At 38.3% G+C, this 23760-nt stretch overlaps 1 protein-coding gene across 1 annotated transcript in view; it reads left to right on the forward strand.

Moving 5' to 3' along the window:
- Window positions 1–1437: 1437 nt before the first annotated feature.
- Window positions 1438–23760, forward strand: part of RAB20 (RAB20, member RAS oncogene family) — a 157187-nt gene continuing 134864 nt past the window's right edge. Inside the window, exon 1 of the mRNA XM_044071269.1 lies at window positions 1438–2722. Within this exon, the coding sequence (XP_043927204.1) occupies window positions 2536–2722 (187 nt within the window). The 5' untranslated portion in view covers window positions 1438–2535. The remainder of the gene's footprint in view (window positions 2723–23760) is intronic.

The raw sequence follows: 23760 nt of genomic DNA on the forward strand, positions 1-23760 counted from the left end.
CATGTCACATTTGTATCACAGTTGCCGTTCAGCAAATGTGGTCTTCAAGGCTACTTACTACCCCCATCTTAAAACCCTTTCCAAAAATGCTGGTATTAGGACTACTATCTCTCCAGATGTGTAGCAGCAAGTACTGTCTATGGGCCTGCCTTCTCTGCTTGGACATGCTTATTCTTTCTATGCAGTTACAAAATTTCTATTTTCTTCCAAGGCCATACTTTTCAACCACTGTGATTTAGGCATAGCACTATAATTTTAGGTCTCATATTTACCTTCGTTACTTACAGATTTACTAAATGAGACCTATTTATGGGTACACACTTTACTAAACAAATACATAAATAACTAAATAATAAATAAACTGAGCCTACAGAAAGATTCAACATCACATATTATATAGGGTCTAGTATATGGAGACCTTCTATTTTGAAAATTAAAAGTGATCCTTTTTCTAACCCTGTGTTATGATTTTAAAGACCAATGCTATGATTTTAAAGCTCAGAAATGTAGAGGTATGGGAGGGGAGGGGACTACAAACACAAATAAATCAGCAAATGCCTAAATTGCATTTTATGCCTAGCAATATAGACAGTGAATTGTCTAGATTTACATTTTATTGAGTGTAGGCTGGCTGTATTTTTTTAGTCATTCACCATAAAAATAATCTAGGTTTGCAAAACTTTTGGAGATTTATGGGCACATTTTTCTTTTAATACTCTCTAGGATGTGCAGTAGCAAAACTCACTCACCTCACTCCTCGTTGAATTTCTAATTAAAGCAGAACACACTCAAAGATGACATGCTATAAGTACATTTACTCAGCAGCATCAGCAGCACATACCTCTCAACTGTCCAGACTTTTGCCTCATATTTACAATCTTTTTCTCATAAAATGTGTAGTTTTCTGAAAAAAAATAATGAGGAATGAAGTTAATAATTAATGACTCACACTTGAGTTTCAGAGTTCATATCCTTCTGAAAATGTATGCAAACATAAATCATGTTATTCTAGTAATGATGTAAGAGCAATATTTAAAATCTGTCCCTATTTTTGGGCTGTTGTCCCCATTATTTTAGGGTTCGTCCAGACTTCTTGCACTAAAATGTTGAGAGATACGAGCAGCAGCTATCGCATTACACAGAAATACATAAACTTAATTAATATAAATCTAATTACATAGACTTAATTGATAAAACACAAATATAATTAGTTCCCATATTCTGTAACTCACCTTGAATCAAGCCAAATTATGTATTTGCAGTAACTTGTCCTGGGTAAAGCAGCAGTAGTTATGACATGAATGTGAGGGGGCAGCCACGCCCTCAACCCACATATAACTTTCGCTTTACCCTGATTTCCTAATTCGCCTCATACTTTTGCCCTTTCCCACGTAACGTTTTGTGATAAATTACTTTGGCTTAGTAAGTCAACGAACGATGCGTGGCATTAATGCTTCTTATTGTTCTGAAAATGCATATTAATACAAAACCTGATGTTCTATAAGCTCGCTTTAAGTGAATTATATAGTAATATTTAAATATGCCCGATTGGTGGCTTTTGCCCACCCCCTTACTTTTGGCTTTGCCCAGAAATTCCTGAGCAAAGAGGTTGAAAGGTATGACTTTGAAATACCACGAGTAATGCAGAAAGAGTCTTCATTGTAAGAGTATACTGTAAATGTACTTCTTAAGATTGAATTTCTTAATATTTTAGCACTGAAAAGAGCCTATCCCGCGGTATACAGGCAGTGTAACACACTTAGGAGGCGGAAAATTAACGCTATGGAAAAACAAGTTATTTTCTAATTTAAAAAGTCCCCCAAGAAGGCAGTTGTCTGCAGTCACGTATTTGCTAGTTACGAATATAGTTATGATTTTAAATAGATTTGGCCTCGTACACCGAGGTAAAAAATTCCAAAGTATGCTGCTACCTGTATATAACTAATCAGGGACAAATCCAGAAATTACACTTTTAAAACACTAGCGCAGTTAACTTGCGGAATGTAAATTAATATACAGTTTCTAAAGTAAAAAAAAAGTCTACAGCTCTAACTACTAACATTATTTATTAAACGTAATTCATTACTGTTATCCGAAAGACAAGAGTTAGAATTAAAACTTCAAATGAGTCAAAATCATGGTAAAAACCCATGTAAAACAGCGACCCTAGTGTATCTTAAAAATGTAAAGTTTTCGGACGTGTACTTCCGGTTTCGTCATTCTTAGGAAAAGTTTTGTGTTACACATATGGTAATAATTCGACAAAGTATCCACGTTGAAAAGTGGAGATTGTTTTGTACAAAGTGAGTCTACCATTTGCATGTTTTTGTTTTGAAAAACACTTGGAAGTGTTTAGCTCATTTTTGAAGCTACGGAATAGCGGCTGAGTGTGAAAGAAGTTTGTCTCAAGTGATGCTACTGTCCCTCTGTTGTTTTTGAACTCGTCTGTTGCCTGCCTGCTACAGCCGCTGCTCGGCATTTTTGCCTGTCGTTGTCGTTGTGGCACGAGGTTGGTGGGATAGTGGCTGAAAGACAATGTCTGGAAACCTTATGAAGAAACCTGACGTGAAGGTGGTAATGCTTGGAGATATGAATGTAGGGAAGACCTCCTTACTGCACCGCTTCGCAGAGAGGAAATTTCAGGATACTGTAAGCACTGTTGGTGGAGCCTTCTTCCTTAAACAGTGGGGGCCCTATAATATTTCTATTTGGGATACGGCAGGTATGACAAATACTTTGTTTTTATTTTGTGTGCAGGCAGTTAATGGTTTATATTAGTGGGGTCTAAGAGTCTAGTTTGTTTTGAAGAAGAGGGGGGGGCACGACCCCATGGTTGACCAATGTCTCTAGTTGATTGATTTAGTAGTTCAAGTGCATAGATCTGGGATGTACAAACCTGTTATTCCATATCATTGTGTATTCATTTATATTACATTTATACTGCTGAGGCTTGATACAGCTTATCGTAACAGTGCAGAAAAAACATAATGTAGCGAACTTGAACTTGCATGTTGGGTTGAGTAGTGTTGAAATTCCTTGCGTTTTTACGAATTGCATTTCCAGTGATCCTGAAATGAAAGCCGCATGTGGAAGTATTTGCTAGGTGAGTTCGCAACGTATCTATGTTTTTACATCATTTGTTGAAAATGTTTTCCTTCTCATTCATTATGCTCGTGATCTTATGATATGGTACAGAACTTTTCTGTTTGAATTGTTTTTAACTGGCTTGGGCTGGGCCTGAACTTGATTAGTGCCTACTCCTGCTCCGGTAAGCAAACTGAATAAATAGTTTTGTTTAGTAAGCAGCTCTCCATACCCCAGAGCATGGGAGTCTTAATCTTCACAGAACACCGGTGCAAGTAGATTCCACAGAACGTTTTGATCTGGTTTACTATACTTTATCCCTGGACCGTGCCTGTCAATTGTCCAGATTTTCGCATCATATTTTAGTCTGTTCTTCTAATTTGTGTTTTTCGAACAAATCTTCAGGATTGAAGTCACTAATGTCGGACACGCAGATTTTACACCCTTCGAAAATGCATGCTAACACAGCATCTTGTTGTTCTAGCGAATTTCTATGTTTATAAGAGCAATACTTAAAAATGTACATATTTGTGAGCCTTTGTTTATATTTGAGCTAAGAAATTGAGAGAGATGCCTTGGAGCAAAAAATGTACATATTTGTGAGCCTTTGTCCTTCTTTGTTCATATTTGTATTTGTGCTAAGAAGTTGAGAGAGATGCATGACAATTCATGTTAGACATAGCCCCTCGCTGACCCTCTTCAAGCGAAATTTGGACGTGTGGATGGGGAATCGCAAATTCACCCCTGGGATCTCTCCGGTGTCCCTGCTAGACAGTGGAACAGTAAACTAATCTTAAAAGGGTACCTTCTGTGACCTACTTTACAGAGGCACAGTAGGCTAATCTAGTAGGGAGGCAGAATCCAAATACACTCTGGCTAGGCTTATAAATGCCCTAGGGCAGGTAGCCTAGTATCTACCTATGAACCTATGCCTTGGAGCAAAAAATGTACATATTTGTGAGCCTTTGTCCTTCTTTGTTCATATTTGTGCTAAGAAGTTGAGAAAGATGCATTGGAGCAGACCTATTAATAATGTACAGGCAGCTATGGTATGGCAGGGACAACTAAACTTTTTGGAACTCCGACGGAGTCTGTGTATCTCCTGTACACCAACTTCACAAATGTAGCCCATTGAAGGTTCCCTGACTGGGAACCGAACCCGGGCCGCGGCAGTGAGAGCTCCAAATACTAACCACTAGACTATCGCTGGGAAGTGCATGTTTCTGGACAACATTCCTTTTTAGTACTTTGAGGAAATTGCAGATTAGGCAGAAAAACAGTTTATTCAGTCAAGGATCAAAACCTGATCTCTGGCACAATTAGATCTTGCTGGAGGAAGTGGAACAGATATGAGTCTCAGAGATTGCCCCTCCTCTGGAATAGGCTTCCTGTTCGCCCTTCCCTCACCATTTTCAATTGCAGTCTGGACCATTTTAAAAGTATGTACTCTGTGGCATACTTCGTTTGGGCAAGGCTGTACTTATGGCCATGCAGCATGGAAAGTACTCTTCAGTGTAAATTGTTTGGGCCCCTTAACACATTTCTCATTGCTTCACAGGTCATCTGAAGACTGCAATCTCTCTTTTTCTGAAGCCATTTTAATTCATGTATGGGACAACATGCATTCTTTTACATTCTGTAATGGGGTTTTGTACTTTGCACCTGGACAGTGGACTGAAACTTGCATCTCTGTGTTATGTACACCTAGCCTGTCCTGGCAAGTAGTGGGTGGAAGGCAGGAAAGCAAGAACCAGAGGTTATACAGATACAACACACATGTAATCACCTAAGATTTCTGCATTGCTAGACAACTGCCTGTATATCAATAGCGGAAATCTCACTAGTATGGGGAAACCATGCAGACTCTGCATAGAAGACATCCCTGCATGGAATCCACCAGTAGTGAGATGGCAGCACTTGACTAGTGCTCAATTGTCGCACCTAGTTGTGGTCTTGTGAAGAGTAAAAAAAATGTGTGCGTGTATCCTTCACTAGGGTGTGCCCTACCCATGAGTAGTTTCCGTGTGTTGCATCCACTGACGTACGAGATATGCTGTTACTCCTGAACTGGATAATGTAGGTAATCGGAGAATGAAGGATTAAAAGTCTGACAGGAATGGTATCTCTCAGTATAATTTATACAGAACTTTATTTTTGTAAAAGGTTTCATGTTTCTACAGTATTAGTTTGTGCCGTGAGTTGTTCCATCTAATAATGAATAGTTAAAGATGCAGGATAAACATTCTTAAAATTACTAGTATGGTGGTTGGTGTTTAGGTTAAGGTAGCATGCAGGTGTTTCTATAGTGCAGGGTTTGATTCCCTCAGACCTCATTTGTCTACTCTGTCTACTTGAAATGGGACTGTGTGTCCAGTGTGCCTACCTATTTAACACATGGATAGTGTAGTTATTACCATGTTGTTATGCTGCCAAGGGGCTCTCAGGCCCTGTTACCAGAAGAGCAGTGCTTGAGGAGATGTCTGACATGTTATGGTAGCAGTACAAAACTTGTTTGTGTGGTCTGTATGCTCTGTCTTCTGTTTTGCGATGTGCAGGCTCCTTTTGTGCTTTCGTGGGTAATTAATGTATATATACATTTTTCTGCCATTTTGATATGGAGTAAACAAGAAGTCCTGTTTAACTGTCTCAAATCTCTATCCCTATACTGGATCTCCTACAGTTTGCTGCTCAGTGTTTCATGCCTACCCTACAAGGCATCCTCTCATTCCACACTGATGGACTTGTTGCACAAAATTGCATCAGGAATACCCATTCTGAGGACCTAAACCTTGTCAGCAACATAAATGGGACATGTTGAAGGGGCTTGTACCCCTTCTCTGGAACATCCATGTTTAGCAAAGCTCTCCTCTAACCCTGTTAAAATATAATTTGGACCAGTGGGTGGGGAATCACAAATTTACCCCTGGTTTGGCACCTGTATCCCTAATAGACAAGGGGCAGTCTGTGAATGCTTGATGTGTTCAAACTGTATTGTAACAGTAAAATGCATTGGGGTGTTGACAGATGACAGCAATATTTTTGGGAATTCTGGGATAAGTTTGGCTAGGCTTAAAATGGCTCTTGGATTGATAGCCTAGTAACTGTTTGTTGAACTTATAATGCTGAGTAAGTTGGGCTATAATAACAGTGAGATGCATGATGTGCTGTAGAGGTGTGTGTTGTGTTTTTTTTTTTTTTTATTGACATCCCAGTCCAGATACACCAGGGGAATGGCCATATGTAGTTGCTTTCCCAGTCCAGTCTAGAGCAGGTAAAGTTGTGAATAGATATCATTTGCTCGGTAGCCACATTACATATGTGATGTTTTAACATGTTTTGCAAACACCTTATTCCTTTAACTGATTTACAAGAGGCTGCATCCCTTCCAGGACAATTGTACTTTACTAACTGGCACAAACTATTCCTCTGTTACACAGCATCAATGCAGGGGCTTATTTTTCAGACTGAGACTTGGAAAAGGCTATCTTTCTGTGTTTGAGATCTTTAAAGCCAACTATTACTGAAGAAAAGCTGTCAAAGAGCACACGTCTCTGCTGGAGCTGTCGATGCTGTTCATTTATACTTTAATAAGCATTATGAAAGCAGTACAGAAATATTTGTTCTCATCCGTAGTGATACAGAACTGTAATTGAAAAACAAGACACAGAAGAAAAATTAATCACTTTTGTATATCTTGCTGATTTTTCTGTTTTATGGTAAACTGAAATTTTGTATTTGGAGCAGGTCTGGCAGTGGTATTAAGCTTCAGAATTAAAGATGAATTCATCTCTCCAGGCTTCTTGAAATCTGTTATGCTCGGTCAGAATTTCCTGGTCATAAAAGATAAACAAGCAAGCAGGAGTAGTGTAGGAATGGTGTTCAAAGAGCACTACAGCAGCATTCAGACTACTTTTTAGATTTATAAGGCAGTGACCCTTGAGTAAACATTTTTGATGTGTGCAAATATAGTACCCAGCTGTTACCACTCAATGGAAATATTGCTTACCGCATAAGAACAACAGCTGTTGGTACCTAGCTTAATGGTATGCATAAAGCAGGCATGCTGTTTACACTCATTCTTCAAGAAATGTCTGCTTTGAGTATAGCCAATTATTTTATGCAGTGTCGTCGTTATAGTTTGATGACCGGTTCCATTTCCTATTCAAATAATTTGCTTGACTTAGTTTGGCTTTATTTGATTAGCATGTACTGAACACGGCTGTAGCTCATTTTGTCACACAGTTTAACTTCAGAACAATTCAGGTTATTGTTCTTTCGGCTTTTCCCAGTTTGGGGTCGCCACAGCGGAACTCTGGTCAGCTAATGATTGTCAGTATATTTTTATAGTGCCGAGGTGCCAGCCTGATGGCCAACCTTCAACGGAGGCACGCCCATTCACACATGTCTTTCGAATGCCACTCTACCGTGGGGAGGACATGAATATGGAGCGAATGAGCTCACATTGCAATTATTGAACTTTGTAAAATTTAAAGCACGGTTTTGTGGTGTAAGAAGTAAATAGAACATAGCATGATTTTTGTTTTAATTTTATTTCATTGTTTTAAGTTTGCACTGGCAAACAGCCCCAGAATGGCATAATAAGCCACATTGTAGATAGAAGAGATTTGGTTAAAATGCTTATGATTTTTGCCATCCCAGTGCAGCTTGGAGACACTATGATTAATTTAGTATTTTTTTAAATTTACATTTTTTTTGGTCATTTTCTATAACCTTGAGGAAATGCAGGGATGATTTTTTTTGTAGTTGTGTGTGCAGGGTAATAAAAGCAGTGATGCTTGCAACATGGTGGTAAAATAAAAATTGGGCATCACAGGCAGTTCTTGGTGAGAATGAGGGGTGTGTCCAAGAAAAATGTAACCCTCTACACAAATGACTCTCAAATTTTTAACTCTTTATTTTATTTAGATTCTTAATTGTTTGATTGGGAGGAGGTTGAACAGAGAATGGTAGCAGAGAGATATTAAGTGCTTGTAGGGTACCATGGTCCATAAGGACGGGAAATGAGCCTTAGAATTTGCTAAAGCATCTAAATGGAAGGGAGAATTGGTTAATTGACTTAGTGTGTTATGTTATCATAGCAACTTAGAGGCAGTTTGTGGAGCCGAGTAAGTGCTTCAGGTAAATCGCATATGAGGTGACTTCTTCAGACTCGCCACCTTTTTGTTGTACTGTTGAGACCAGAGTCAAAGGACGGTTAAAGTACTGCAGCTACTTATCTCTGGGACCGGGCTTTATTTAGTAATGGGGTGTCTCTGCAAAATATAGATCCTCGCTCTGTTTTTGTGTTAATTTTCTTCCTTTCCTTCTCCCCCATGATTCTTCCAGATCCATCTTTTTCTCCATAGGCCAGTTATAGTAAAGTTACTCAAGGGTGAAACCGATGCTAAAATATAGTTTTGAAGCAAAATGATTTGTTGTTCCTTATTGGCTGTATAATCTTCAGTTATACTTTGTCCTTTTGTTGCCACCTTTAGAAAACAGGCTCAAGGGTGGGAGACCACACTGCAACATAGTTTGGGGACACCTCAGTTGTTCCACCTAATCTGCTGTTCTCTGTATTTTCTGTCTTCAGAGTAAACACCTGTGATGCAAAATTAAATTGTCATAAAGAGAAAGCAGTGCAAAGTGAAGAACAAAGCAGATACATCATCTGGACTTCTCTGTTTTCTTAACCTTGCAAAATATTTTGGAATCTTATTCCATTGTCCTGTTTGCTTTATGTTTTAAAATTCTTTTGCTTAACTTTGACTACATTGTGTTAACACACTCAAGTTTTAGTATTCCTGCTTAGGTCCAATTTGTAATCAAAGTAACATTTGACAGTTTTGTGGTTTGGAGCCCTTAATTGCAGCTTATCTGTAGCTACTTCATTGGTATGTTTCCTAGAGGAGTGTGTCCAATGTAATTGATTGCTTTGTGGTTTAGGTAGGTAGCTGTTCTGTTTTGTCTTTGGACTTGATTAGCTGCAGTCATCTAAGAAATTGGGTGTTCTTTGTATGGTATAGTAACAATTCTTTTTGCTGAGTAGTAGGAATGTCTGGTTTTGTGGAAACTGAAGTACCTAATGCAGAGAGGTAAAGATAATGGTTCTGTTTTTGCCGGAAGTGTGAGAAATTGGACTGCTTGTTGCAGGTGAATAAAAATGGTGGTTTGATGGACTTTAGCAGTGCATATTTTGTAAGTAAAAGTAAACTGTATGAGCAAAGTCTGTATGCTTTTTTCAAGTGTGTATCTTTTGATTGTAATCCTTGATTTACAGTAAGGGAAATGTTGCATTACTTTACAGTGGTAGCTGTTATATTAGCATCCATTTAAAATGAGATTCTAGTTATTGTAGCACAGTAGTGCAATGACTGTCAACTGATAGCAAGAGGTCTTCCAGTGTGATTCTTTGCTGGAGTGCCTTCTGCATGGAGTTTGTATTCCTTTAATGTGCCCACATGATATTTCCTCTTCTGCTCCGTTTTCTCTGTGTCCTAAAGGCAAGGCAGTAGGTGATGACTGCCTGCATAGGTTCTGTCTTGCTTGTGACCTGTAAAGGATAAAGCAGGTTAGTGGTAAATTAATTGGTGGACATTACTTTGCCTGTCAGCATGGGTAGAAGCTGAAAATAATATATACTTAATATTTACATAATATATACTTAATATTTTTATGTATTTGAAGGGTGTCATTAAACGAGCACAACAAGGAGGAACTGAATTTGTCTATACATTGTCATGTTCTTGGTTTGGGGGCTACCTGAGAAATTTCTATACAAATATGCATGTTTGTTCTGGCAAGCACTGTCAGTACAGTGAGACACGTCCATCAGCAGTGACCTATAAAAATAATGCTACGTTCATACATTAATTTTACAAGTCAAACGCTTGTTATTGTGGTACTAAACCCAAGAAGGGATTGTTTTCTTCAGGTGCAAGTTTACTTACATAATGTTTTGTTTAAAAATTCTTGTTTCTTGGAAGGTTTGTTTGTATTCATATCTGTGAAGAGTCTAGTTTGTGATTGACATTTCCGAATGCTTAACAACATAAGATCGAGACCATGTGTGTGTGTGTGTCTGTGTTTGTAGCAGGGGGTCTTGTCCCTCTACAAAAAACAGTGTCAGGACATTTGTCAGAACAAGTCATTTGGTAGTGTCCTTTAAAGATGATTTTACTGTTCTACATTCGTACAGCTATGTAGCGCCTTGATGCATGACAGTTCAGAAGCATAAAGGCTACTGTTGCACTTGCACATTATTAGGAGTGGGCGGTCCCCTGAGGTGTTTTTCTAAGAGGCCCAGTTATTAAGTGCACTTTGCCATGCATGTTACATTTTAAATCCATAAAACTATTTTACTCAGTGAAATTATTTATTTTTAGAATGATTTTATTGAAATTGGCTTTGTGGCTGTGTCCCTTTGTGGTTCTGTCATGCTGTTGCTAGACAGAGGAAAAATCGCTGAGCTTCTCAAAATGAAGGACACCCGCAAAGATGTGACAGAGGGACAGAGTGGGGCACACTGTACTGCAAGTGGCCCTAACCATACCCACACACACTCGCGCTCTCTCATATCTCCCTATATCCTTTCCTCCACACACATTCTCACATCTCCCTACTCCTTCTACCCAATCTGTTTCCTGCTTGAACTGTGTCAAAAGCATTTTTTTTTTAATGTCGCAATTGCAAATGTCTTATTCTATTTTTGCTTATGGTGAGTTTAACTTGCTAACTCTAAATTTCCAATCTTTCCTATGAATGGTGTTTTTGGCTGTTAACCTTTCTTTATGATGAGACCACAAGCATCTGCTTAATTGTGTGGTAGTTGTGTAATTATATTGCACACTTTTGTTACTTTCTCCATTGTCTGCATAATTTCTTTTTATCTTTGCTTTAGGATTCGTGCTAGTCCTCTGTGAGTAAATACATTGCCTTCATACTCTGTCATGCATTGGTCTTTCCTGTGTAGATTATTTTATAGTTCAGCAACCTCCTCCTAAGTTCCCATTTTGTGTGTCACGCTCATGTTCCTTACGATTTTGCATTTTCCTCTTACTTTAAAAAAATCTGGTCATTGTAGACATTTTACCTACCCATTGTCAGATCTTAATATTTACCTGAAGATATAAAAATTGAAATTTTGAATTGTCCCCTTGATAGGGCAGTTGTGTTTTAGACTATATTTTGCCGCGGTTCTGAAAAAATGTGATGAGACTAAAACTGATTCGAGGCAACTCCTTTTTGTTAGACTTCACCCTAATTTGTAATCGACAATAAGGAAGCAAGTGCCCACCAGTACCAGAAACCAAATCACAAAACCAGGGCACAAATAGCAGAGGTCCAAATAATCAAGACTGTGGATCAGGCAGACAGCTGTTTGTTTACCATAAACATCCTTGTGTCTGCTTATAAAACTCGCCCTCAAAAAAAAAAGGAAATTGTACTTTAATACCAAATCCATCAAGTCCAGTACAAACCAAAGTATTGTGCGAGTCTCCATGATGATTCAATCTCCATGATGATTCAAGGCTTCCTCAAACCACTCCATTCCTAATCGGTGGGGTATAATGTTGAACAAGTCTTGTATGTCCAAGGTTACAAATATAAGGACATCATCATACAGATCATCTGTTCCACTCCTCAAAAAGTCCCAAGAATCCTTAAGTATCCCCCCATGTTGGTCCAAATGTTTTTCAACTTAAGGTCCAAAAATTTGGCCAAAGGGAAGTTTTAGAACCTGTAGTGACCCCAATCGGCCTAAGAGGGGGGGGTGTTAGGATTCTTGTGGACTTCAGGGATCCCAAAAATAGAGGGTATTTTTGGTCTGTCTATGAATAAGTATCCGTAAGTGTCCTGATTTATCAGATTCTTGTCCAGCATTTCTTTTAAAATGAAATCTATTTTTCTAAAAGCCAATTTTATTTCATTCTTTGAAACTTGTGTGCATGTATTACTAACGTTCAAGATGTTCAGCATCTTGTCAGAGTACACTGTACTGTCCATGAACACTACCCCTCCCCCTTTTTCGGGTTACATAATTCTAACATACTTGTTGTCCTGGAGTTCTTTCAACAATTAATTTTCCTCTTTGGTTAAATTGAACTGTACTCATTTTTTTTTCACTTGGTTCTCAAAATGCTTGAGTTGGGGGTGTAAAGAGGGCTTGATAATACTTTTCTTTTTAATATCACTGGACGGGTGAACTGGTCCCTTACCCTCATGATTTCAAAATTTTTCTTCCTCAAAAACATCTTTAGGTCAATCAAAATGCTGGAAATTTTGACTTCAACTGGGTATAAATTTAAACCCTGTGATAAATAAGTCAAAGTGCTTATCTGTAACTTCCAACCCACTGTAGTTAAAGTACTGAAAGTCCATCCAAGTGTACCTACATCCTTCCACCTGTATACATTCTGTAGATGTATTAAATCTGTTGGTTTCACAAGTGACCCCCTGTTTAATACCTTTTGCGGTTTGGGGCTCCCCTTGGTGGTAATGTACAGGTGTCTTTTGCCTTAACCTCTCGGATCTCCTTAACTCCGGGTACCCTAAAGGGTCGTATGGGTGGGGTGTATGAAATTCTTACTCCTATACGTTGTCATGTATGGTTGAATGGGAATGTCTACCCCTCCCTTCATTGTTGTTCTCCTTAACTCCATAACTCCTGTCACCGTGTACTCCCGCTGATGAAACCTAGGTTTGTAGTGGTCAGACTTGGTTTTGGATAGGCAATTCTGTCTTTGTACTCTCGCAGGTCCCTATCAAGTTTCCTGTATTTCCTCTTGTATAACAGGTCACACCTATCCTCTGTACTTTTTTTTATGTCAAAATATTTAATTTTTTTCATTTCAATGGAAAACATTAAGTTGGTGGAATGAGCTGATTGAGTTTCTCAATTTCCCCTTGCAAGCTGTCCATTCTCTCTAATGATGGCTCTCATAATGTCCTGTCCACATTTGTCAATTGTAATCAACTCCTCATGAAACATTGTTCCCTCCTTAACATTGTTAGGATACATGTAAATTCTAAGACCCTTTTATTTATTTATTTATTTATTTATTTTTTTAAATAATTATCAATACCCGGTTTTCTGTATCTTAAAATAGCATAATGTAATTTTTTAACATTAAAATTGTAGGTACCAACGTTAACTTGTTGGCCATTAGAGTGTTTGTTTTTGAGGAAGAAAAATTTTGAAATCCTAAGGGACCAGTTCACCCGTCCATTGATATTAAAAAGAAAAGTATTATCAAGCTCCCTTTACACCCCCAACACAAGAATTTTGAGAACCAAGTGGAAGTTGAAATAAGGGAGTGTTTAAACAACAAGAGTGCAGTTCAGTTTAACCAACAAGGAAAATGAATTGTTGAAAGAACTCTGGGACAGCAAGTATGTTAGAATTATGAACCAAACAGACGATAACCTCTGTCCATATTATATTTACAATTGGTATAATATATGTATAATGAATATATATATAAAGATTATATATAAATTCTGATATATATATTATATTAAGCAGATAACTTCACAAATCATTTTTTTTATATTATATATATAAAGTATATATATGCAAACCATTAATAAACATTATTATTATGTTATATTATATTATAGCAGCCTTCCATTTTAGGTGGGGTTTTAGAATGTAGGCCCATTGTATGTTTATATATGTTAGAATTATGCACCCCCCAACAAAGGGGGGAGGGATAGTGTTCATGGGCAGTATAGTGTACTCTGGCAAGATGTTGGACATCTTGAACGGTAGTAATAGGTACACATGAGTTTCAAGGAATGAAATTTAGCTTCTAGAAAAATAGATTTCATTTTAAAAGAAATGTTGGACGAGAATCTGACCAGTCAGGACACTTATGGATGCTTGTTCGACATACCAAAAATATACCCTCCATGTTTGGATACTTGTTCGACATACTAAAAATATACCCTCCATGTTTGGGATACCTAAAGTCCACAAGGATCCTAACAACCCCCCTTTTAGGCCGATTGTGTCCGCTACAGGTTCTAAAACTTACCCTTTGGCCAGATTTTTGGACATTTAAGTTGAAAAACATTTGGACCAACATGGGGGTGGTACTTAAGGATTCTTGGGAATTTTTGAGGAGTCTTTTTGAGGAGTGTAACAGATCTGTATGATAACTCCCTTATATTTGTAACCTTGGACATACAAGACTTGTTCAACATTATACCCCACCGATTAAGAATGGCGTGGCTTGAGGAAGCCTTGAATCATCATGGAGACTCGCACAATACTTTGGTTTGTACTGACTTGATGGATTTCGTATTACAATTTCCTCTCTTTTGAGGGTGAGTTTTATAAGCAGACACAGGGCTGTTTATGGTTAATAAACAGCTGTCTGCCTGATCCACAGTCTCGATTATTTGGACCTCTGCTATTTGTGCCCTAGTTTTGTGATTTCATCCCTAATGTGGTTATCATTGTATAAAAAGCAAAATAAGCAGTCTTGGTGAACATCAGGTCAGTATATATTCAAAACACAATAACAGAGGGTCAAAAAAGAATGAGGGATCCTCCCAGAGACAAGGACGGTCAAAGCTGGAATAACTGTTTACAAATTGTAGCACACCTTGGTAGTCCTATAATTCCCCAAAATCTTCTGTTTCCCTCCATGGCAATAGATAATCTCAGACAAAATCTCAGACAAATGGGCTTTGATAGTTATCCATCATGAGGTACAGATGGCAATAGGGATTCCTACCTCCTTTTCAGAGGATTTCTGTTCATCCACCAGATCAAACTTAGTTATCTCCCCCTTTTGTAATTCAGTATCTGTTGATCCACAGGGTAATGGAACCTATTACTGTCTTTCTTGCAGGGAAAGATTTTTATTCAAAAATCTTTCTGGTACCAAAGAGAGAAGCTTCATGGGGACCTGTCCTAGATTTTTTTTTCCCTTTCTCAACCAGTTTATAAAAGTTCCAAATTCCAGTATTCCTTTCACAACCGGTTGCCTCTTGGTCCCCGTTTAATCTTTTTGGTAACTCTAGATTTCAAGGATAGTAATTTTCACAATCCAATAGCCACATATTTCAAGCATTTCTTATATATTTTTTGTCTGGCTTACATTTTTCGTTTCTTTGCATTACCCTTTGGGCTATTCATGGCTGCAAAGTTGGTGTGTAGCAGACTACAAAGTATTCACATTTTCCTCATTTAAGTCCGTTTCTTAAAGTCACTGGAATCTCGGACTTGAGTAGTAGATCTCCTTCACAGATTGGATTTCCATGAGAGCATTCAAGTCTTGTGTAATTTCATTTTGCAGAATAATAATTCAGGGGTGTCTTCTTGGGTACATAATTCAAAGAGCTTTTCTCCCACAGGAAAAAGTAGATCTCTCCTGCATTTTCGAATTAGCCAAGGACTTAATTCAGGGAATTGCTCAGGATTTTAGGATTCATGGCATCTATGATGCTGATTATTTCTCTAGTCAGACATGATGTACCATTGAATCTTTCTCGTGTGAAGTCTGTATGGTCTTAAGTGACACCATCTGACTTTCTAAATTCTAGTCTTGGGATTTGTAAAATGGAGCTGCTTTGTTGGAGAGGGCATTTTTATCTGAATTCAGGTCGCCTATTTTTCCTTCCAGCTACACTACAGTCTGCAACCTCATATTTTACTTGGGGGCAAGGGGGTCTTTTTGGGGTAAAAATGCATAGTCTTTGAAACCAAAAAAGAACTGTCAAAACACACATCAGGGGTGTTATGTTTGCAGTAGTAAATTCAGTCAAATCTCTTGCTTATCTCTGATCCTGGGACCTCCACAAGTGAGTACAGACAACATTGCAGTGATGTTGTACATACATGGGTGGTCCATATCATACTGTTGCATTGTCTGGGATGTAGGCATTCAGCACAATTTCACAACATAGGCGTCTTGCATTCCATTAGAGCAAAGCATTTTGCTAGACAAGCTGAGCTACACCAGGACAGACCCTCGCAGATTGCAGTTCAATCAGGGCGTCTTCCAGGATTTGTTCCAGCAATGGGAAATGCCTCCGATCTATTCACCTCCAGCAGCTGGCAAAATTGAAAAGCAGATCCTGTTTCATTTCCTTGCATTGTATTGTTTTTGTATGCCTTTCCACTGATATACAATGTCATTCTGAAGATTCAGAAGGACTTTACAAAATATCATTGTGGTGACTCCCTTCTGGCCCAGGTAGTAGTAGTTTTCTCTTATTTTGAAAATGGCCAAGGACAGTTACCACAGTCTTCCTCGCAGACTAGACCTACTCCTGCAAGACTTGTTTGAGAACCCCAACTTGTAGCAACTTCAAATGAATGTTTGGATGATGGAATTTTAATACCTTTTAACCACCTTTTTTTCTGGGGATGTGCAACAGTTATTAAAGGAGACAAATGTGCTACTTTGCAATCCATATATTATTAAATGGAGAAGATTTCTAGTTGGTGGTTTCCTTTTTAAAGCCTAAATTTCTCTGGTTCTACAATTTTATGTGAGTTGTTACCCTTGGGCCTTTTCTAAGCATCATCTTTTGGACATTTCAGTGTATGTAGGGGGTTGGCATAATGGTTATGGTGTTTACCTTCCAAGCATGAGGTGCAGTTACATGTGGTAATTGGCTAGGCTTAAAATGGCTCACAAGGGCAGTTAGCCTAGTAGTAGTCTATGAACCTATGCCCATGTACCCCCTTCATTCCGTGCACTGTCTAAGTTATTTTTGAAAGGGTTCTGTATGCCTGTCCACCTATAAAATAGTTGTCTCCACCCTGGGATCCTAATTTTTGTTTTGGGAAAATTTTTAATGCTTGCTCCGAACCTCAAACAAATCTGATGAGCTGATTCTTAAACATGGAAATAGTGTTACCAGTTGGTCAGACTTCTGCTAGACAAAGGTTTGAGTTTGTTTTCTGCAAAGAGAGGTTTTATTTGAGAACTAATCCTGAAGTGGTATCCAAGTTTACTTTGAGCTAAGCCATTTTTTTTCCCCTTTTTTTTGAATGAAGAGGCGTGGATTCTTCAGTCTTTCTTAAATAGTGTTACCAGTTGGTCAGACTTCTGCTAGACAAAGGTTTGAGTTTGTAAAGATGGGTCAACCTTGTCTTATTTTCTGCAAAGAGAGGTTTTATTTGAGAACTAATCCTGAAGTGGGTATCCAAGTTTACTTTGAGCTAAGCCATTCATTTCCCTGCCCTTTTTCCTGAAATGAGGCGATTGGATTCTTCAGTCTCCACAGACAACTCTAATATCTTTGCAGATCTAAAGCCTTCATAAATTCTGACCAATTATTCATTGCTTATAAAGGTAAGGAAAAAGGACAACCGGAATCAAAGCAGGCCGTTACTCTTCTTTCCTTTCATTCTAGGTCTCTTACAATTCAATATCTATAATGATTTACACTTCCACGCATCTAAACATACAACCGTAGTACAGTATGCAGACAATTCCACCCTTATCTGTAATGCCCCTACTCTCTCTGTTCTTTCCTAATAATTACTCAAGACTATGATGACACCTCTTCTTCCATTGAAACATGGCTGTCAAATTCCCGGTGACTTCTCAGTCCCAACAAAACAAAACTGATGCTGTTTGTCACCCAAAAAAAGTCTCCATCAAAGCACTTTTTTTTTTTCATAACCTGTCAAAACACTACTGTTCTCCAACTTATGTATCAAACTAAACTTCTTGGTGCCACTATAGATGAGTACCTGATATTTGATTTGTCATAAAGAAAGCACATCAAAAACTAAGCACCCTCTGTAGACCCCCTTACCAAGATCAGCATAAAAACCCTTGCAACTGCTTACATCTTAATCTCTCTCTATGCATCTGTCATACTAACTAACCTCTTAGCATACCTTAAACTCTAAACTAAGTTCATGCTTCAACAAAATAGCTACATTTGCAACCAACTTCCCCTCATTTGCCCATCACTGTACTGCCTTTAAGGAGATAAAATAGCTTGAATTGCCTAGTTGCCATGCATTCACTCAATTAGTATCTGTCCACAAGCCAAATTATGAACTGGGGAGCTGCCCATCTCTTCGTAACATGGTTCTTGACAATACCCCTACCAGAAACCTGTGGTCTAGCACCCAGTCACTTTCTAAAGTCCACTAAATGTACCGACATGGCTGCTGACTCCTTGTATTCCAGCTGTGTGTCAGTTAGGGAACTCCCGCTCCACATAAAACAAATACCCACTCTCCCAAAATTCAAATTTCTTAAATCGCCTAACCCAAACATGGCTTTGCTCATGCGCCAAATTCTTTCTTCAGTTGTCCTGATGGCTGTCAAGGGTTAGGCATCCAAACTGCTGATTTTTCTCCCTTGTCTGCTCAAGCTGTCAACTATCTTGGTATGTGGAAGGTGCCTTAAAGCTTTGAAAGATGGCCTCTGTTTATATCCTGTGTAGGATATAACCCATATAGCTTAGGCTACTGCAGCAGTGATCTATTTGAACATCTTTTGTTATAGTAAGTTTACCTACACAGTTGTAATTTGACCAGGAATATGTCCAGCCAGAAAGTCTCATTTTCATTGGAGACCCAAGGGTAGGGAGGATACATTGAAGAATTAACAACATACAGCACACACATCTGAGCTGAGCAGTTATTTCAAGTAAGAATAAAACTGGAATGATAAGTGGAGGAAGGAAAATTAAGAACTAGGGAAAGGAATAGCAATGACTAGACTAGTAGTAAGAAAATGTAAAAACAGTAAATGTACAACACAGTCTTGTAGTAAGCCAAAGATTAGTGAGTCGTTAAGTAGCTAAGTGAAACGTTGGCGTGTACTGCATTTGTAAATACAGTTGTACAATGTAACAGAATAGTTTAGCAAGAAATTGGAAGCGCATTATTGAAGAGAATTTTTGGTTCAAGTGAATCGGTGATATACTGTATTTGGATTTGTAAAAATATTCCTTTGCTGTTTTTCTTCCCCAGCCATCTGCTTGTTCTCATGATTACCTATGCATGCACATTTATGCAAAAGCAGTCTCGATTGCTCAACAGGTAGCATGGTTCAGAACGTTAAAGGTTTTTCTCCTAAAAGGTAGTTGCATTAATTTTCCAATACTGACACTGCAGTGCAGCATAAGGGGGTGCTGCACTCTTGGGGATGCTATCCTTTGGGTAAGACATTTAAAACCAAGGCCCCATCTGAGTTGATGGTAGCTCAGGTGGATGCCAAAGATCCCACGACATTTATTGAATAGAATATTCCCTGGTCAAATTCCTCTTGTTAACCAGTCAACAGAGTGTAAAAAAAAAAAAACAAAAAAAAGTGGCAGTTGGAGGACATAGAATGTCCCATCCATCCTTTTCATTTTAACTGGTATTTTTTAGTCTTTGATTCAGTGTTTGAATTAACCATTAGAGTTCCATGTTACTTGCAATATTCTGTAACTTTTAAATGTGGGTCTTCTACTGTGGTTTTCACATTTGTCTACTTTAGTAACTTTGTATTCTATCCACTATGCTGTATTGTACTGTAGATTTACGTACATCTCTATGGTGTGCCTGGGTCGTGTCTAAAATTATCTTTGAACCAGTTCATTAACAAGGTTGCAGATTTTTTTTTTTTCTGGTGAGTTGGTTTACATCTGTCCAAGAGAACAACTGGGCTCACACTCATACTTCACTAGATTTATTGAGAATACACAGCTCATCAACACTGAAGTGGGTTGCTTGCCTCAGTGCACGACTTGACTATCAAGTATTTTGTAAAGTGGCGCTTGATAACTGATTAGTACTTGCTAATACAGTTTTAGTAGAGTAGGTATTGTACACTTTTTTGCTTCATCTAGTATCCACTTAAGTTTGTGGGGTAGCATTGTGTCAAGAAATGTGACCCAAACTTGCTGTGGAAAAAGCCTAAGCATGAAATGTTGCTGCTGTTATTTTTACAGTGATCATGCATGTGAAAATATAATTACATTTTAACTTAAAATACGGGATTGTGGTTGTCTTCCTAGTAAAACTTAAAAGCTTTCTTAACGGTCCAGTGCAAAATGTGCACATTTTTTTTTTTTTTTTTCTGTTTTCCGTGGGTAGTTTAAAACTAAAATGAGTTCAGTTTTGTTGCTAAATTTTAACACTAAGATATTCCTTTAAAAGTTGAACTACCATGTTAAACTTCAACATTTTAATTTGTGTGTCAAGTCTAAGCTTTAAACTGATTTGCCAGTAATAGGTTTCTTAATGTCATGGTGTATGTGCTGCAGAAGATGCTGGACAGCATTTTTGTCCCACCAGCAAAGTTTTTGTCCTTTACATTTTTTTTTTTTTTTGTTGAAGTAAAATAATTTTTTTATTCCCGTAGTCATTGTTTACATTCCGTGACTTGAACTTTAACCTCAGTGGCATGAACATGGGGAAAATATGAAGTAGGTTGGGTCTGTGTTCAGCCATCGAATGGAACTTCCATGAAACAGCTGAACAGAGAACGTTCATTTCATTGATGGGGAACTTCCCCATGTACCCCACCACAGGATTTCAAACCCACCCAGGTGGGGGTGGCTTTGCCCTCCCACACTCCCCAGCTGTATATACCAACTCCAAGACCACTGCGATGGGAGGAAAAGGGTAGAAGGGAAGTGGTGGCCAACTAGTTACTTCCTCTTCGATGAAATGAACATTTGCTGAATGAATGTTTAGTGGATAGGGTTCAATGGAAGTTCCATTCGATGGCTGAACATTGACCCAGGTAGGTCAGCAAGCTTTAATGGATGCATTACTGTGCTTGCTAAGAGATGCACTCATTTAATAGCTATGAACATGAGGCACAGCCATCTGTAGGTTATGAATGTAAGCATGCTAGCCCTAAGTTAACCTCACCATGGGATGCATTAAATTTGTTTAGCCAGTGCTTTAATAGCTTTTGAATAACTTTTGGTTAAAAAAATGTGGCAAGAGGAATGCATTGTGATATCTGTTTGGAGTGTCTATGAATCTATGGCACTTGTTCAAAGGCCATTGAGTCTTTACTTGTTCAAAGGCCATTGAGTCTTTACTTGTTCAAAGGCCATTGAGTCTTTACTTGTTCAAAGGCCATTGAGTCTTTACTTGTTCAAAGGCCATTGAGTCTTTACTTGTTCAAAGGCCATTGAGTCTTATGACTATCTATGCCTTGTTTGTACTCTTCCATGGCCATACATCTTTTTCTCCAAAAAGACAATACCAGACAATCCTGGTGTAAATTTGTGAAACCATCCAGTTGTTTAGGTTATGTTTTAAGGAAGATAGTGAATTGCATTGCTTAACATACAGGGGAAGTTTATTCTAGAGGTTATAAACTTGTCACTTCATGGTCTTAAGTCCCTGATTCTAATGTTGGGTAATTCATTGGACTTGCATAATTCATTGGACTTGCATCAATACAAGAAGTACAGGGCAGCTGTTTCTCTAATGGGATGGTAAATGAGATTGTCCCTCAAAAGTCTATAAGACATTGAGTAAAGGAATAGAACTTCCATTGTCTTTTGATAGTTCAGGTACTTTAGGCCTATGATCTTTTGTTAGGCTGTGTGTGTATGTGTGTTTCCATAATCATTTCTTATGTACATCCCAAAGGGGCATTGTTCCTGATCCGATTTTAATACGGCGTATAAGAGAGTGACTACCTGTTTAGACCTTGATTTATATTTCTTTTGACAATTAGCCATGCTAAAAATGATTTCCTGGCAACCATTGTCACATCATAGTTAAAGGGGAGCACATTTTTAATGCAGCTAGGTCCATGATTACATTTTTGTTTTATAGAGATGTGTTGTTTGTACATGGGTTGCCTTCCAAAAGTGACACTGTACTTTTTAGCACTTAGTCTGAGCCCATTTTAGTACACAGAGACTTTACTAGAGAAGATTCATTCTGGAGGGCTTGAGTGTCGCACCCCCCCCCCAGTCTACAGTCATTGGAAAACTTTAACCAGTGGTCTTAACTTTCTGCTTGGAGATCTGAGAAATGAAGGTCCAAAATAGGAGAGGTCCCAGCAACAAGCTGTGAGGAAGACCATTGGTCACTTTCATACTTTCTGATGGAGTACCTGCAATGCACAGTATGTGGGCTTTGACTTTCACCCAATTTGATGGTCCTCTTGCCACATGTGGGTTATGTGATGCCAGTATGGGGAATGGTGTTGAATGCCTTGACTAGTCAAGATCATTATTTGTCTCACATGGCCACTGTCTGCAGCTTCTGAAATACTTTCAAATAAGTTTAACAGATTCAGTAAACAGGATGTACTCTCTACAAAGCTTAACAAATTGGTATCAAGTATTGTAATATTCTTGGTAACTTAATGAGGTCAATGTTATAGTACGGCTGTACAGTTGAGGCTTGTAAGACTATTTGTAGTTATCTGTGTTGGTTATAGGGCAATCCTTATGGAGAAGCATAACCACTACAGTGTGCCACTCATTAGGGACAAAACCAGTAGCTAAACTTGGGTTAAATACTTTGAGTCGGTCTGCAAAGACTTTCTTAATATTTTTAATGAAGCATCCAGGTATGTTGGTGGGTCCCATGAAGGAGGTATTTTTTACGGTGTTGGTTGGCACCTTCCAGATAATTGGGGGAGTAAGGGATTCCATATTTCATGGCTTTGACACAAGTCTTGGGGGGGGGGTGAAACTGGCACTAAATTTGTTTGCAAGAATATTGATAAAGTTTGTTTAGATCAGAATAGGAGGCATCATTAAGTCTACAGCAATGTAGGGTATTTTCTTAACTCTTCCTCCTAGAAAATTTTATTTTTGGCTTTAGAGGCCAGCTTAAATTTTTTTATTGTAGCACCTGATATTTTCCTTGTAGTTCGGATCTGCTGTATAATTTAGAGAGATCTTTTTTTTTTTTTTTTTTTTATATGATGGTTGTCAACAGAATGGCTGATTTTATTTTTAAATTTCCTATTGTTTGTTTTGGTAGGGACCACTAACTCTATATAAAATTCCTTAGTGATGCTTGCTGTCGTATAGAGGTCAGGGGTGGTTTATTTGGCATTTCATCATAGAATAAGTTGAGGCTGGCACAGTTGTAGTCCTTCTATTCAGTGTGGTGTGCTGTAGAGACTTTTGGGAGCTCAGAGGAGAAGATCCCAAGTTTGTGGTGAGACTTCACTGGGTAAGGCGATATCAGAGGGGGTGGTTCAGGAAGCAGCCTTATTTGTAAGAATTGGGTCAGGAATGCTTGGTACATAAGGTACCAGATTTCTTGAGAGAGTTTTTGTTTGTTAAAATCTTAGAATTCTTTGAAGAATACATTAGAGGTGTAGCTGTCCCATTTGTTTTGAGGGGCAGGCAGATAGTCCTCTATAACAATTGAGTTTTTGCTAATTGGGAGATTATACAAAACACTGAGAATGTTATGTGACCATCAGGGGATGAAGAAGGTGGTGTTCTTTTACAAGCAATTGATTATCCCTAGGGTAATCTGTAGTCAAAGTTCAGTTAGCGGGTCCCTGGGGATCTGCCTGGAGGTAATATATTCCTTGTCAAACATATTTTCCAATGCTGTTTGATATGTAAGCTCAGCCTGCTTCTTTCACCTTTGTTGCCGGCATATTTTCACTAGGTCTCTTAAGACCAGGGACTAACTACTTTATGCTCGCAGGTAATTTATTCTCAACATTGGTAATTGTATGTATGAGAGGTGTAATACCCAGTTTA

This window comes from Protopterus annectens, chromosome 5.part0, assembly GCF_019279795.1.
Source record: "Protopterus annectens isolate FY-2018-M chromosome 5.part0, PAN1.0, whole genome shotgun sequence".
Classification (NCBI taxonomy): Eukaryota; Metazoa; Chordata; order Ceratodontiformes; family Protopteridae; genus Protopterus; species Protopterus annectens.